General features: G+C 69.9%; 1 protein-coding gene across 1 annotated transcript in view; it reads right to left on the bottom strand.

The window, feature by feature from the left end:
- Positions 1–5,767: 5,767 nt before the first annotated feature.
- DTNB (dystrobrevin beta) overlaps positions 5,768–12,077 on the bottom strand; it is a 123,757-nt gene continuing 117,447 nt past the window's right edge. Inside the window, exons 19-22 of the mRNA XM_084261740.1 lie at positions 10,755–10,844; positions 10,399–10,452; positions 8,228–8,263; positions 5,768–6,693 (exon numbers count right to left, since the gene is read on the bottom strand). Of these exons, the coding sequence (XP_084117866.1) occupies positions 8,259–8,263; positions 10,399–10,452; positions 10,755–10,844 (149 nt within the window). The 3' untranslated portion in view covers positions 5,768–6,693; positions 8,228–8,258. The remainder of the gene's footprint in view (positions 6,694–8,227; positions 8,264–10,398; positions 10,453–10,754; positions 10,845–12,077) is intronic.

Raw genomic sequence — 12,077 nt, 5'->3', positions numbered from 1 at the left:
GTGCGCTCCGGGCTGCGGCGCAGGCTGGTTGCACCACAAGGAGTCATTTCCCATACCCCGCAGCCTCAGCCTAATTGCTGCGGCACCCGGCACGCCGCCCTCGCACCCCGGCGCACCCCGCGCGGCAGGTGAGCGTGCCGGTGGCGCTGGCCGGCAGCCAGCCCGGCAGCAGCCCGGGCATGCACCGCTCCCGTGCAGCACGCGCTGCCGGCGCCGCGCGAACCGCCGGCGATGCCCACGGCACGGAGCACAGGCAGCCGGGCACCGAGCCTGGCACGGCGGGGAGAGCTGCGGGGGGTGCGGCGCGGCGCAGGGGGTAGCTGGGGGTAGGTGCAGCTGAGCGTAGGGTCGGCTGCACACAGGCACAGCTCTGGCTGGGTATGGCTGCCCCCGGGTGCACTGGGCATGGCGGTGGTTGGGCACAGCCATGGCGGGTATGGCCGGGGGTACGGCGGTGGTTGGGGATGGCGGTGGGTGGGCATGGTGGTTGGTGGTGGGGTTCATGGCAGCACCCGGGAGGGTGGGGACCAGCCCCTGCTGCCCTCCCGCTCCCTCCCACTGGCACAGCCCTGTGCCGGCTTGGCAGACGTGAGGTGCCGTGTGGCACTGGCTGCACCGCGGCACCGTCCCTCCTGCTGCCGCTGCCCGGAGCCGGGGTGGTGGGAAGGGGTGTGCAGGGTCCCCCTGGACATCACCCGCTTCTCCCCATGGCTGCCCCGCGGTGGGTCGGCATCGGGGGACGTGGCGGCGCTGGCAGCACCCTGGGTGTCTGGGCCGTGTGCTGGGGGGTCACACCACCAGTCTGTCTGTCTGTCTGTCTGTCTGTCTGTCAGGCGGGGCTGGGAGATGTGTCTGGTCACCTGTGGGGCCCTTCACCCTCCCAGCCACTCCTGCTGCCTCGCTGGCTGTCCCCGGTCAGTGCCGGTGGCAGCGGCTGTGCCAGCTCCTGTCCCCAGGCTCCGGGCCACAGGGTGGGCTCCAGCACCAGCACCACCCAGTCTGCCCACTGCCTCGTCCCCTCCGTGTCCCCACTGCCCCTGGTGCCGCCCCCATCCCATCCCGGCGCTCCTGGTGCCGTCCCAGTTGATCCCGGCGTCACCCCCAGTGCTGCCTCTGCCGTGGCCCCAGTGCTCCCAGTCTGAGTCCCCACGTTACCCCTGGTGCTGGGGGACAGGTGGGGGAAGGGCTCTGTGCCCCCACCCCGGAGCCCCATCGCCGTGGCGATGCCGGTGGGCGCCGTGTGCCGGTGCCACGTGGCAGCACCCCTCTGCTCGGGGTGTCACCCACCCTCTGCGCGGCCGATCCGGCGCTTGCCGGGCCGCGTGCCGGGCGATGGGGAAGCTCTGGCAGCCGAGGTGCCGCCTCTCACGGCGAGGCCGCGGCGCACATCCTGTTGTGGCTGCTGGGCCCGGCGGGAGGAAGCCGTCACCGGCTGCCGGGGCTGGTGTGGGGCACCGGGGACAGGCACCCCCCCAGTGCCGAGGGGGCGGTTGGCTCCCACCCGCCAGCACAGACCAGAGCCGGGCACCACCCCGGGGCTGCTGGCTCGGGGAGGGGGGGCGGGAAGGTGACGGCGGCAGCCGCGACCCTGGCGCAGGGAGGGGAAGCGGCGGCTGCTGGTGGGAGCGGGAGGTGGCTGGGGGCCGGGGGGCTCTGGGCAGCGCTGGGGGAACCGAGTTGGGCTGGGGCAACACTGCGGGCAGGACACGGGGCTGGGGAGCAACTGCCTCTGCTGAGGGGCTGGTGCAGGAGAGGAGGAGGAAGAGGAGGAGGAGGAGGAGGAGGGCTGAGGCCTCCCTTCCCGTGCCCGGTCTCGGTGTCTCCATGCCCCATCCTGCTCCTCAGCCCTGGGTGCTGGGTGGGGGGCCGGCAGCTCCCACCCCCCACCATGCTCTGCCTCCCCGGGGGCTCTGCAAGACCCTGTGGATGCCGTGGGGGGGGCACCCTGTGCCGCGCGACGAACCCCCCACGGCCCTGGGTGCTGCTCAGCCACCGGCACTCGGCCTTTCCAGCCAACTCGCCCTCCCTCCCCGCCAGCGGCTCCCGGCACAGTGGGGCTGTGCCGTGGTGGGGAGCAGGGGGTGCCCACCCACCCGGGGTGCCCACCCACCCACCCACCCGCCCCTCCAGCTCTCCCGGCAGCCGCTCTCGCGCTGGCGGCTTCATCTTGGCAAACAGGTGCTGTTACCCCGGCTCAGAGCCCTGCGTGGCGGGGAGGCCACAGGATGCTGGGGTGACTGGAGGATGCTGGGGAGGCTGGAGGTGCTGGGGTGACTGGAGGATGCTGGGGTGGCCAGAGGATGCCAGGGAGGCCGGAGGATGCCGGGGTGGCCGGAGGAGGCCGGGGTGGCTGGCGGAGGCCGGGACTCCCACCGAGGCATCTCCAACCCGCTGTAAATCTCCCCTCCCAAGGACAATGCGGCTGCCGGGCCCAGACCCGCTGCCTGCCGGGCTCACCGCGGCTGCAGCCGGCGCTTGCCGGACTCGGCCTCCGCTCTCACCATGTTCCCGCCACCGCACAGGCACCAGCTGCCGCTCCCACGGCCCCTGGCAGAGGTGGGGGTCCCCTGGGCCCCCCACACCACGCAGCCCCCCCGGCCTCATCCCTGGCAGCACCGCGTCCCGGTGACGGCTGCCAGCTGGGACGGCGGGTCCCTCCGGGGGCCGGGGCGCGGGGATGGGATTAATTAATCTCGCCAAGAGGGCGGGCGCCAAATTAAGCCGGTGACACACGGTCAGCTGGTTGCTCAGCGCTGCGGCGGCGGAGGGAGCCGCAGCCGCGGCCGCCTCGGCGCGGGGGAAGCCTGCGTCACGCGCCGGGCAGCGGTGCGGCGTGCCGGGCTGGCGCGGTGGGCGCGCGGCCTCGCCGGGGCGGGAGCATCCCAGGGGATGGCGGGACTGCGGCACGGGGGACACGGGGTGACGAAGGAGCCGTGGGGGTGCTGGTGGGGAGGCACTGGGGAGCACTGGTGGCACTGGGAGCGTGTGCGCAGGACGCGCGTGGGTGAGGCCGCGGCCGAGCGCCGCAGGCGGGTGGGCGCGCTGAGGCCCAGGATGCCGGGGGTGGGTGGGGGGGGTCTGGCAGCCCCCGGCAGAGCCAGCACCGTGCCGGGCTGCCTGGCACCCGTGGCCACACCTTGGGTGTCCCGCCCGGCGCGGTGTTTGCCCTGCGATAGCCCATCGATAACCGCGCTCGGCGCTCCCCGTCCCCCCCATAAACCCTGGGGTGTGGGCAGGGGGGGGGGAGGAGGAGGAGGAGGAGGAGGAGGAGGGCTGGGGAGGAAGGGCAGGGCCAGGCCCAGGTCACGCTGGCTGCTTGGAGCGGGGCAGAGGAAGCTGCTCTGGTGACGGATGGTGCCGGCACAGCCGGTGTGGCCCAGCGAGGTGCAGGCGAGGGGCAGCCCCAACCCCGGGGTCAGGCCTGACCCTGCCTGGGGGGTGTCTGGGAGCCTCCAACCCTGCCCTGCGCCTGGGGGTCCACACCAGGGGCTGCCCAGGGCAGGGGGCTGTGTGGCTGTGGGGGCCAGAGGGTCCTGGGGTCTCTGTGGGGCTTGTGAGGGTGAGCTGGGAGTGGGGGGGCTGGAGCAGCCCCCGTGCAGGGGGGTGGGTGCACCGGGGGGCAAGTGGGGCCACGGCCGGGACTTTGGCCCCTGATGGGGTGCAGGTGGCGCTCGGCCCGGCACCGTGGGGACCCTGGTGGGGGTCCCAGGGGTCGTGGGGACAGTGGTGCCTGCGGGGCGTTGCAGGAGGGTCCCGGCGTGGCCGCGTGGCGTTGCCATGGGCTCTGCCAGCGCTGGAGCCGGGCATCCTCCCAGCTCCCCCAGTATGGCTGCGCCAGGACGGGATGGGGGTGCCCACCTCAGCGCCCACCCACCCACCGACCCGCCCGGCGCCCTTTCCGCCCCCACCAGCTGTGCTCACCATTGGCTGGGGCAGGGGCCGGCGTGCCGGGGCGCAGGCACCGTGCCGGTGGATGGCGGCTCCAGCACAGGCAGCTCTGTGCTGCCAGCAACCCGCAGCCATGGCAAACGCGGGTCAAGCTCCTGGCATGGCCCCACGGCGCAGTGTGGCCCCATGGCACAGTGAGACCCCATGGCACAGTGAGACCCCACGGCACGGTGAGACCCCATGGTGTGGTGAGGCCCCATGGCGCGGTGTGGCCCCATGGCACAGTGAGGCCCCATGGCACAGTGAGGCCCCACGGTGTGGTGAGGCCCCACGGTGTGGTGCAGCCCCACGGCACGGTACAGCTGCTGTTCCCAGGCTGGGGGGTGGGCGCTGCGGGGGGGGAAGCCTTGGGATTGTGCCCCCTTCCCTGGGATGTCTCTGCTCACCCCGCAGGGAGCGGCGGCACGTCTGCAGGGCCGAGGGGAATCTCCTGCCCGCTGGGCTGGCGACACAATGTGGCTCCCGGTGCGCCGGTCCCCACGCCGGCACCATCACCTCGTGCCTGTGGCCGCACTCCCACGGTGCCGGGAACAGCTCAGGCAGCGCTGCTCAGCACGGTGCCGCTGCCCTGACCGCCGGCGCGGGATGTGCACCCCCAATCCCTGTTCCCTCCCCATGAGAACCGGGGGCATTAACCCCGGCACCAGGGGCACCGGGGCGCTGCTGGTGCTGCTGGCACAGGGACGCGGCTCCGTCCAGGTCACCAAAAACCATTTCTAGGTGCCGTTTTGGTCTTTGGCTCCGTTTTGGAGCAGGGACCCCTCTGTGGCCACGGCCCAGCCCCCGCAGCGGTGCCTGTCCTGGGGCTTCCCCAGCTCCGGCAGCCTGTGCCGGCACCGGGCTTCACCGACGGCATCTGGGGACCGGTGGTGACCTCCCAAAATGTCATGACACCCTGCCTGGGGCGCTGCCGAGCCGCCAACCACGCTCTCCTTGGCATCCCCGTGCGCCCCAAGGCAAGGCCGGGGGGTCCCTGGTGCTGGCGGGGGCAGCGGGCTGACCAGGACAGGTCCCGGTGCTCCCCATCGCTCCCAGTGCCGGCTGCGGGGCGCGTGTCACCGGAGCCGTGCCCGCTGACCCGTGGCCTTTCCAGGACCCTTTTTGGGGGGTGCAGGTTCCCCTGGCTCTGGTAGCAGCTCGCTGTGCCGACGCCGTGCCCCCAGCACCAGCACCGACCTGCAGCAGCAAAGCGCCAGCTGAACCCCTTTGCCGGCTCAACGAAACGGCGCTGGGGTGAGGTGATGCAGCACCGCGGCTGCGGCACGGGCGGTATCCCGGCTGCGGCGCCACCAAACCCTGCCAAACCCGCCCGGTTCTGCCGCGTAGCCAGAGCGGTGGCGGCTGGTGATGGCAGGTCCCGGCGGTGTCCGGCTGTGGCTGGACCGCGGCCTCGGGGCGACGCTTGCGGGCTGGCGGCGGCTGCGGCTGGAGGCTTTGGCTCCCGGCAGCCGTGGTAGCAAAAGCGAGAAGGGAAAGTGGCGGGTGAGTAATAACCGGAGCCCAGGCTGCAGGCGTCAGGCCCTGGCCGCGACCCGGCCTCGCGGGTGCCGGCGACGGGCTGCGTGGCCGAGGAGGTGATGCTGCCATCGCCGCCCTGGGCTGCTGCGGTGCGGCCCCCACGCCGGCGCTGCCCCCGGCCCCTCACCCTGAGCACGGCCGCTGGTGAAACCCGTTCTGGGGGCTCGGAGCCGCCCGTAGCCGTGGCCAAAGCTGCCGTGGGGCCCCATTCAGCCCATGGACATGCCCGAGCTCCCGTCCCCGTCCCCTCCGTCCCGGCAGCTCCCTCACAGTATCCACACCCAGCCCAACCCCGGCGGTGGGATGTTTATTGCCCGGCTGAGACCCGCGGCCGCGGCGGTCCGGAGGGGAAGAGCCGAGGGCCGGTTCCGGGCTGTGTCGCTCCCCGTCACCCCCATCAATGTTCCCAGCTGCACGGGGCACTCGGCTCCTGCCCCAAAAACACCATCCCAGCACCCCCAGGAGAGGAGGGGATGGAGGGGCTGGGGCTGGGCTGGTCATGGCCAAGCAGGGTGGGCTGGGGAGCCACAGCCTGGCCACCCACCTCTGCCTCAAACCAACCCCATCCCGGTGACTCTGGCTCAGGGGAAGCGGAGCCACGGCCGTACCCACCCCCTGCTCCGGCCGGGAGGTTCCGGAACGCCCTAAGGGGACACCAGGGATGCCCGTGGCTGCCGCTCCCGCTCCTTCGGGCACCCTCTGTCCACAACGTTCCCTCCTGGGATGCAGCACGACCAGAGGCAGGGTGGTGGGAACGGGGCTGCTTTGGGACCTGACCCCCGGGTGTCACACGTGAGGGGGGCGGCTCCACACCGCTCAGTCCCAGGGACGCTGGGAGGGAAGAAGCGGCGTGTGACGCGGCGCTGGCACCGTCTGGGAGGCAATGACACAGGATGGGCAGGCACGGTGGGAGCAGGAGCAGGAGCAGGAGCAGGAGCAGGAGCAGGGGGTGTTCCCTCCCCTCCCGGGGTTCTCTTCTCATTTTGGGGGGTTTTCTTGTCTTTAAAACCTCCCGCAAGGCGCCGAGTGCGACGGGGCGGCGTCGGTCGGGAGCGAACACATGGAGGAAGACAGGACATGCAGGGGCCTCGGAGGGGCCCGGCGGGGACCCCCGGGTGCTTCGGAGCCGCTCCCTCGGCGCGCGGTGGAGACGGGTCCCGGCTGCAGGATGGCGGCTGGCGGCTGCGACGCACCTCGTCCCGAGGGCGGGAGAGTCCCGGCATCGCCCTGCGTGGTGGGGGACACAAGGAGCCGTCAGCGCCCGCCGGGAGCCGAGCTCCGGCCCCAGGCCACGCCGGGCTCCTGCGCCGGCACCTCCCGCGCCTCCTGCCTGGGGCTCCGTGTCTCTTGGGCTGTCCCTGGCCTTTGCCAAAGGTGCAGCTCCCACCACGAGCACCCAGAGCTCCTCACCTCGGACCCCAACAGCCCGGGGAGAGATCCTGAGCTCCTGGCAGGACGCCGGTGCCGTGGTGCCGTGGGAGGTCCACGCGAGCTGACGTGGGGTTGGTGATGGGTGTTCTTCCCCCAGAACAGCCAAGATTTGGCCATGGGAACCCCCCGACAGTGCTGCCCATCCCACCCCCTCCATCATCAGGGGGCAACTGGAGCTGCTGGTCCAGCCTGACTGGCCCCAGTGGTGAGGTCTGGGGGGGCAGCACCAGTCCCAGCACTACCCATGGGAACCACCACCACATCCCGACACGTCTGCCCTTCGTTCCAGAGGAGAATCAACCCCAAAAGTCGCTGGGGCTTCCCAGGGACCAGGGAGCACCCCAGCTCCCAGCAGCGGGGTCGAGGGGCAGAGCCCCTGGAGAGGAAGGGACATCAGGAGGACGTCCCATGGGCGGCACAAGCATCGCTGCATCGTGCCTCCTCCCCACGGCCAGAGTCTCTCTCCTTGAGTTACCAGATCGTTCCCCAGATCAGCCAGGACTTGAATTTCACATGTAAGGAGCCACGTTCGGGTCATCTCCACCCGGCACCGCAGCCGCAGGGAGGCAGAGAGGGCAAAACCAGGGGGCTTGAAGGGGTCTGGGGGGGTTTGGGGAGGGTTGTCTCCTCTGCACACCCCACAGGGTGGTTTTATCGCCCAGAGCTGTGTCTGAGATCCAGCCTGGCCGAATCGTTACCACTGCAGCAAGGGAAGCACCAACGCCTTTCTCCTGCCTGGTTCCCAGAGGTACCCAGGCTCCGAGGGCAGGGGAAGCCCTGGGAAGGGGGCTGGGGGGCTGCCCCCCGTGCCAGACCCATCCCAGGCAGGTTAGTTACACGTGTGTCCCTGCTGTGCCTTCCCTTCCCCCCGGGAAGCGCGCAAGGGGCACCGTGCCTGCGGAGGGGGGACACGGACACCCGATCCGGGAGCTTTTCGGATGGGGAGACTGGGGCCTCGAGGCGTTGTTGCCGTGGGGTGTCTCGTGCCCCCCAGCCCCCTCTCTGGGCACCCATCTGTTGGGCCTTACAGCTGCTCTCCCGGGGCAGGGACGGCTTTGGGTGCACGTGGACACCGGCGCGCCCCGCTGCCCGGCTGCGGCCCCTCGGCACGGAGACCAGGCAATGGGGTGTTCCCACCCGCTGCAGCAGCAGCAACGTTGGGTCCCGGCAGGAAAACCCCCTCAGTGCCCCCTCGGAGGGTTGGGGGGCGATGGGAACCCCCCCATGGGACACAGGAGGTGAGGGAGGGGGGCAGGAGCTGACAGGGCATCGCATGGGTGCCGATGGAGCCGCGGCGCTGGGGTGGGAGGGAGAGGGGCATCCACCTTACCTGAAGGTCCGTGGGGCCGGCGGCCGCCTGTCTAACCTGCAACAGAGGGACGGGGTGTTGGCAACAGGGACGCGGCACCAGAGCCGACGGCGCTGGGCGCTGCCCAGCTCCCTGCTCTACCAGGGTTGTCTGGGATGGCAAACGGCTCCGGGGCCACTGGGACACTCGGGGGGTCCTGTGAGACATGGGGGGGGGTGTGACCATGCTCCAGACCCTACCGAATCCCTGACACCCCACCCCAAACCCCACCAGGGCTGCCCAGGACCTCGACCTGCGGGGCTCCAGGCATCTCAGAGGGGAGACCCGCAGCTCTGAGGGTGACCTGTGCCGGCGCTGGACCAGCCCAGACATGGGTGTTGGGTTCTGGTGGGAGGTTCTGGTGCCTGTTGCCTCTTGACTCTTCCCTGGGCAGCCTGGGATGACTCCAGCAGAATTTCCTTTGATCCCAGCTCCTCCAGCCTCTCCCTGTGCCCGACCCTCTGGTGCTGCAGCCGGGTTCTCTCCAGTGTGTCCCTGTCCCTCCGGGGCTGGGGAGCCCAGCGCTGCCGGGTGGGCTTCCTGGCACCAGGCAGAGGGGTGGGATCACAGAACCACCAGGCTTTAAGGTTGGAAGAGACCCCTGAGGTCATCAGGTCCAAACATCTGTCCAGCACCACCAATCCCACCCTGGCAGCGACTGGCTGTGCCCTCCCACAGCCAGCGGAGCTTCGCCTGAAGCTGCCCAGGACGCACCTGCCTTGGGGCAGGGGCCAGTCCCCAGCCCAGGGCAACCCAGTGTCTGCCAGGAGCCCCAGGACCTGCCCTGCCAGTGGCCTCTGGCCTCTCCTGGTGCCTGGGGCTGCTCCCAGGGCGCGTTTCCCCAGGACAAGGGGGACACGGAGCTGTGAGAGCCCCAGGAGCCCCAGAGATGATGGGGGGCTGGAGCCCCTCTGCTCTGGAGCCAGGCTGGCAGAGCTGGGCTGGCTCAGCCCAGAGAAGAGAAGCTGCTGCTGGGGAGAGCTCCCAGCCCCTTCCCGGCCCTCGAGGGGCTCCAGGAGAGCTGGAGAGGGGCTGGTGCCCAGGGCAGGGAGGGCCAGGCCCAGGGGAACGGCCTCCAGCTGCAGGAGGGGGATGGAGAGGGGCTGGGGGGCAGGAACCCTTCCTGGGGAGGGGGCAGCCCTGGCACAGGGTGCCCAGAGGAGCTGGGGCTGCCCTGGGACCCCTGGCAGGGCTCAAGGCCGGGTTGGATGGGGCTGGGGGGACACTGGGCTGGGGGGTGTCCCTGCCCGTGGCAGGGGGGCACTGTGGGGGAGGGGGCTGAGGACCCTGCCCACCCAAACCAGGCCAGGATTCTCCTCCCTGGTGCCGCAGCAGCTCCACACACACACGCTCAGCAGGACCCAGCAGCTCCCTGACGCTTCAGCTGGATTTTTGCCTCCCCGACCCTGTGGCACTGGGGGGTCCCTCGCTGTCTCCTGGGGATGGTAATTCCCCTCCAGACCAAGGCTCTGCACCTAGTGCTGCTCTCAGCTGCACACCCCTGTGTGCCCCTGAGTCCAGCAGCCGCTCACAGAGCCGGCTCTGGCTCTGCTTCCACACATCACTCTGCTCTCCCAACCCCCCCGTGGGAGACAGGGCGCACGTCTGGCCCACCACAGAGGGCTCAGCTGCTCAGCAGCTAAACTGCTCTGCTGGGGAGGAATGTTCTGGGGCAGAGGGGTCCTGTGGCTCAGAGCTGACAGGGTTCTGCCCTGAAAACCCCCATTTTAGCTGAAATCAACCTTTCTGTGCTTGCCCCTGGCAGCTCCAGCGCCGCAGGGCGCTGTGCCGGGATGCGGAGCGTGTCCATGAGCCTCGTCCCTCTGGCTCAGCCAGGAGACACACGGCCAGGGGACAAGGGGTACAGCTCCCAGACCGTGTGTGACCTTCACTGGGACAAACTGTCCTTGGCAGCTGAGGAATCCCCGGTGGTGCCGGCGCCTGGAGATGACGGAGCCAGAGCCCTGGCAGCGCCGTGACACCGGGGTGGGGAGGGAACCCTGCGCCGTGCCTGCCGGTGCCGTGAGAGGAGCTGCGGGACCACGGGCCGGTTCCACCGGAGCCGTCTGCACCCAGAGCCTCTCCAAAGGGGGACGGCACCGCGAGGGGCGAGCCCGCAGCCCCCCGGGCCCGGAGCCAGCCTGGGCTCTTACCTCGGTCCTTCCCGTTCGGCAGCTTCTCTGTTTCCTCTTCATCTTCTTCCTCTGCTTCAAAACAGCCACAAAGGGCAGGAAAAAGGGAGATGTGAGACAAGGTGAGGGAGGGAGGGATGGATAGAGGGATGGAGGGAGGGAGGGATGGAGGGATGGACACGGCCGCTTCAGTCCTGCTGGGCAGAGGATGGACCACCCGCCTCCACCCGCCCAGAGCCTGGCTGAAGCTCTGGGTGGTGCCAGCTCTGAGCACTGTCCTTTTCGTCCCCGCAGCAGGATTTAACCAGCTCTTGTGGAAACGAACCCAAAAGGGACGTGGGGCTCTGGGCTCTTCCCTGCACCCCGCTGGTCCTTACCCGAGTGAAGCTCCTTCACCAGCGACGACATGGTGTTGGTGATGGAATCAGCTGCTACCAGCAGGTCGTTGCGGAGGTTCCTCCTCGTACCTGGGGGCAGAGCAGCCACAAACAGTGGGAATCACATGAGCCCACGCCCGATGCTCGGCCCCCTGTCCCACATGGGCCCCAGGACGGGCTGTGCCCCCTCCTCCCCAGAGTACCCCGGCGCTGTCAGCGTGGCTCAGCTCAGCCAGAGGCAGAGGTTTGCTCCGCCACAGCCCGGTTCTGCCTGGCCGTGGGGTTGTCAGCTCGGCGAATGAGCTACCGCGCTGCTCTGCCCTTGATGAGGACAGTGCTCCAGCAGCAGCTCAGGGTGCTGCTCTCCCTGTGACGGGTCCACACGCTTCACACCGAGTTATCCCTGCCTGATGCTGCCCCATCGCATGGCCATGGATTGAGGGGGCCAGAAGGTGCCCAAACACTCGCCGTCTGCCCACCCAGCTCTCCCCTGGCATCGCTGCAGGGGGGATGCTCCCCCTGGGTGTGCCACATGGTTGGGGGGCTGCAGGTCCCTGCGACACCGACCCGCCTGCGCCCAGCCTGGGCACCCCTCTGGTTTCAGCCTCTGCACCAGGGACCCGTCAGCAAGCGGGACTCGGCCGCGGCTCTGCAGGAGCGACCGGGGCAGCGAGGGGCCGCGATCCGCAGGGGAACGTCCACCCAGCCACGGCCCAGGGACAAGATGGAGCAGCTGCCGCGCGTCGGAGACGGTGCCCACTGCCTCTGGCTGATGCCAGGATGATGATGGTGATGATGGTTCTTCTCCATCTGCTCTGGTCCCTCTGGCACAGCCAGCCCCATTCTCCCGGCAGAACATCCTGCTGACCACAGCCCAACCTCGCAGCACCCGGTGCCCACAGACATGACTCCCTGTCCCAGCTGAGCCCCCTCTCCTCCAGCACCCTCCTGGGTTTTCCTGGGGGCTCATGTTTGATCTGGAGCCTGTTCCTCGGGTTTCAGAGCCGACGCTTTGCTGGGGTCCCTGTGAAGGGTCCCTGCCCCCCTCAAGCTGTTCCCTGTTTGCTGATGGAAACTCTCCGTGTCCTGTTATCCCAGGCAGGCACCAGACGTGGGCAGCGGCGCAGCCCAGGGGAGCAGCCCTTTGATGCCGGGCGTCTGGCAGCGCTCTGAGGGAGCTCTTGGCATTTGGGGTCCCGTCCTGCCCCTTATGGCAGCGATGGCACGAAGGTGACACGTGTGGCACAGCCAGAGCCACCCGATGGGATGCTCCACAGTGGTGCTGAGCTGCAGCAGCAACAACTGGGCATCACGTGGCTGCTT

The sequence above is a fragment of the Gallinula chloropus genome, assembly GCF_964237585.1.
Source record: "Gallinula chloropus genome assembly, chromosome: 3".
Classification (NCBI taxonomy): Eukaryota; Metazoa; Chordata; class Aves; order Gruiformes; family Rallidae; genus Gallinula; species Gallinula chloropus.
This window is presented reverse-complemented; position numbering and strand designations above follow the sequence as displayed.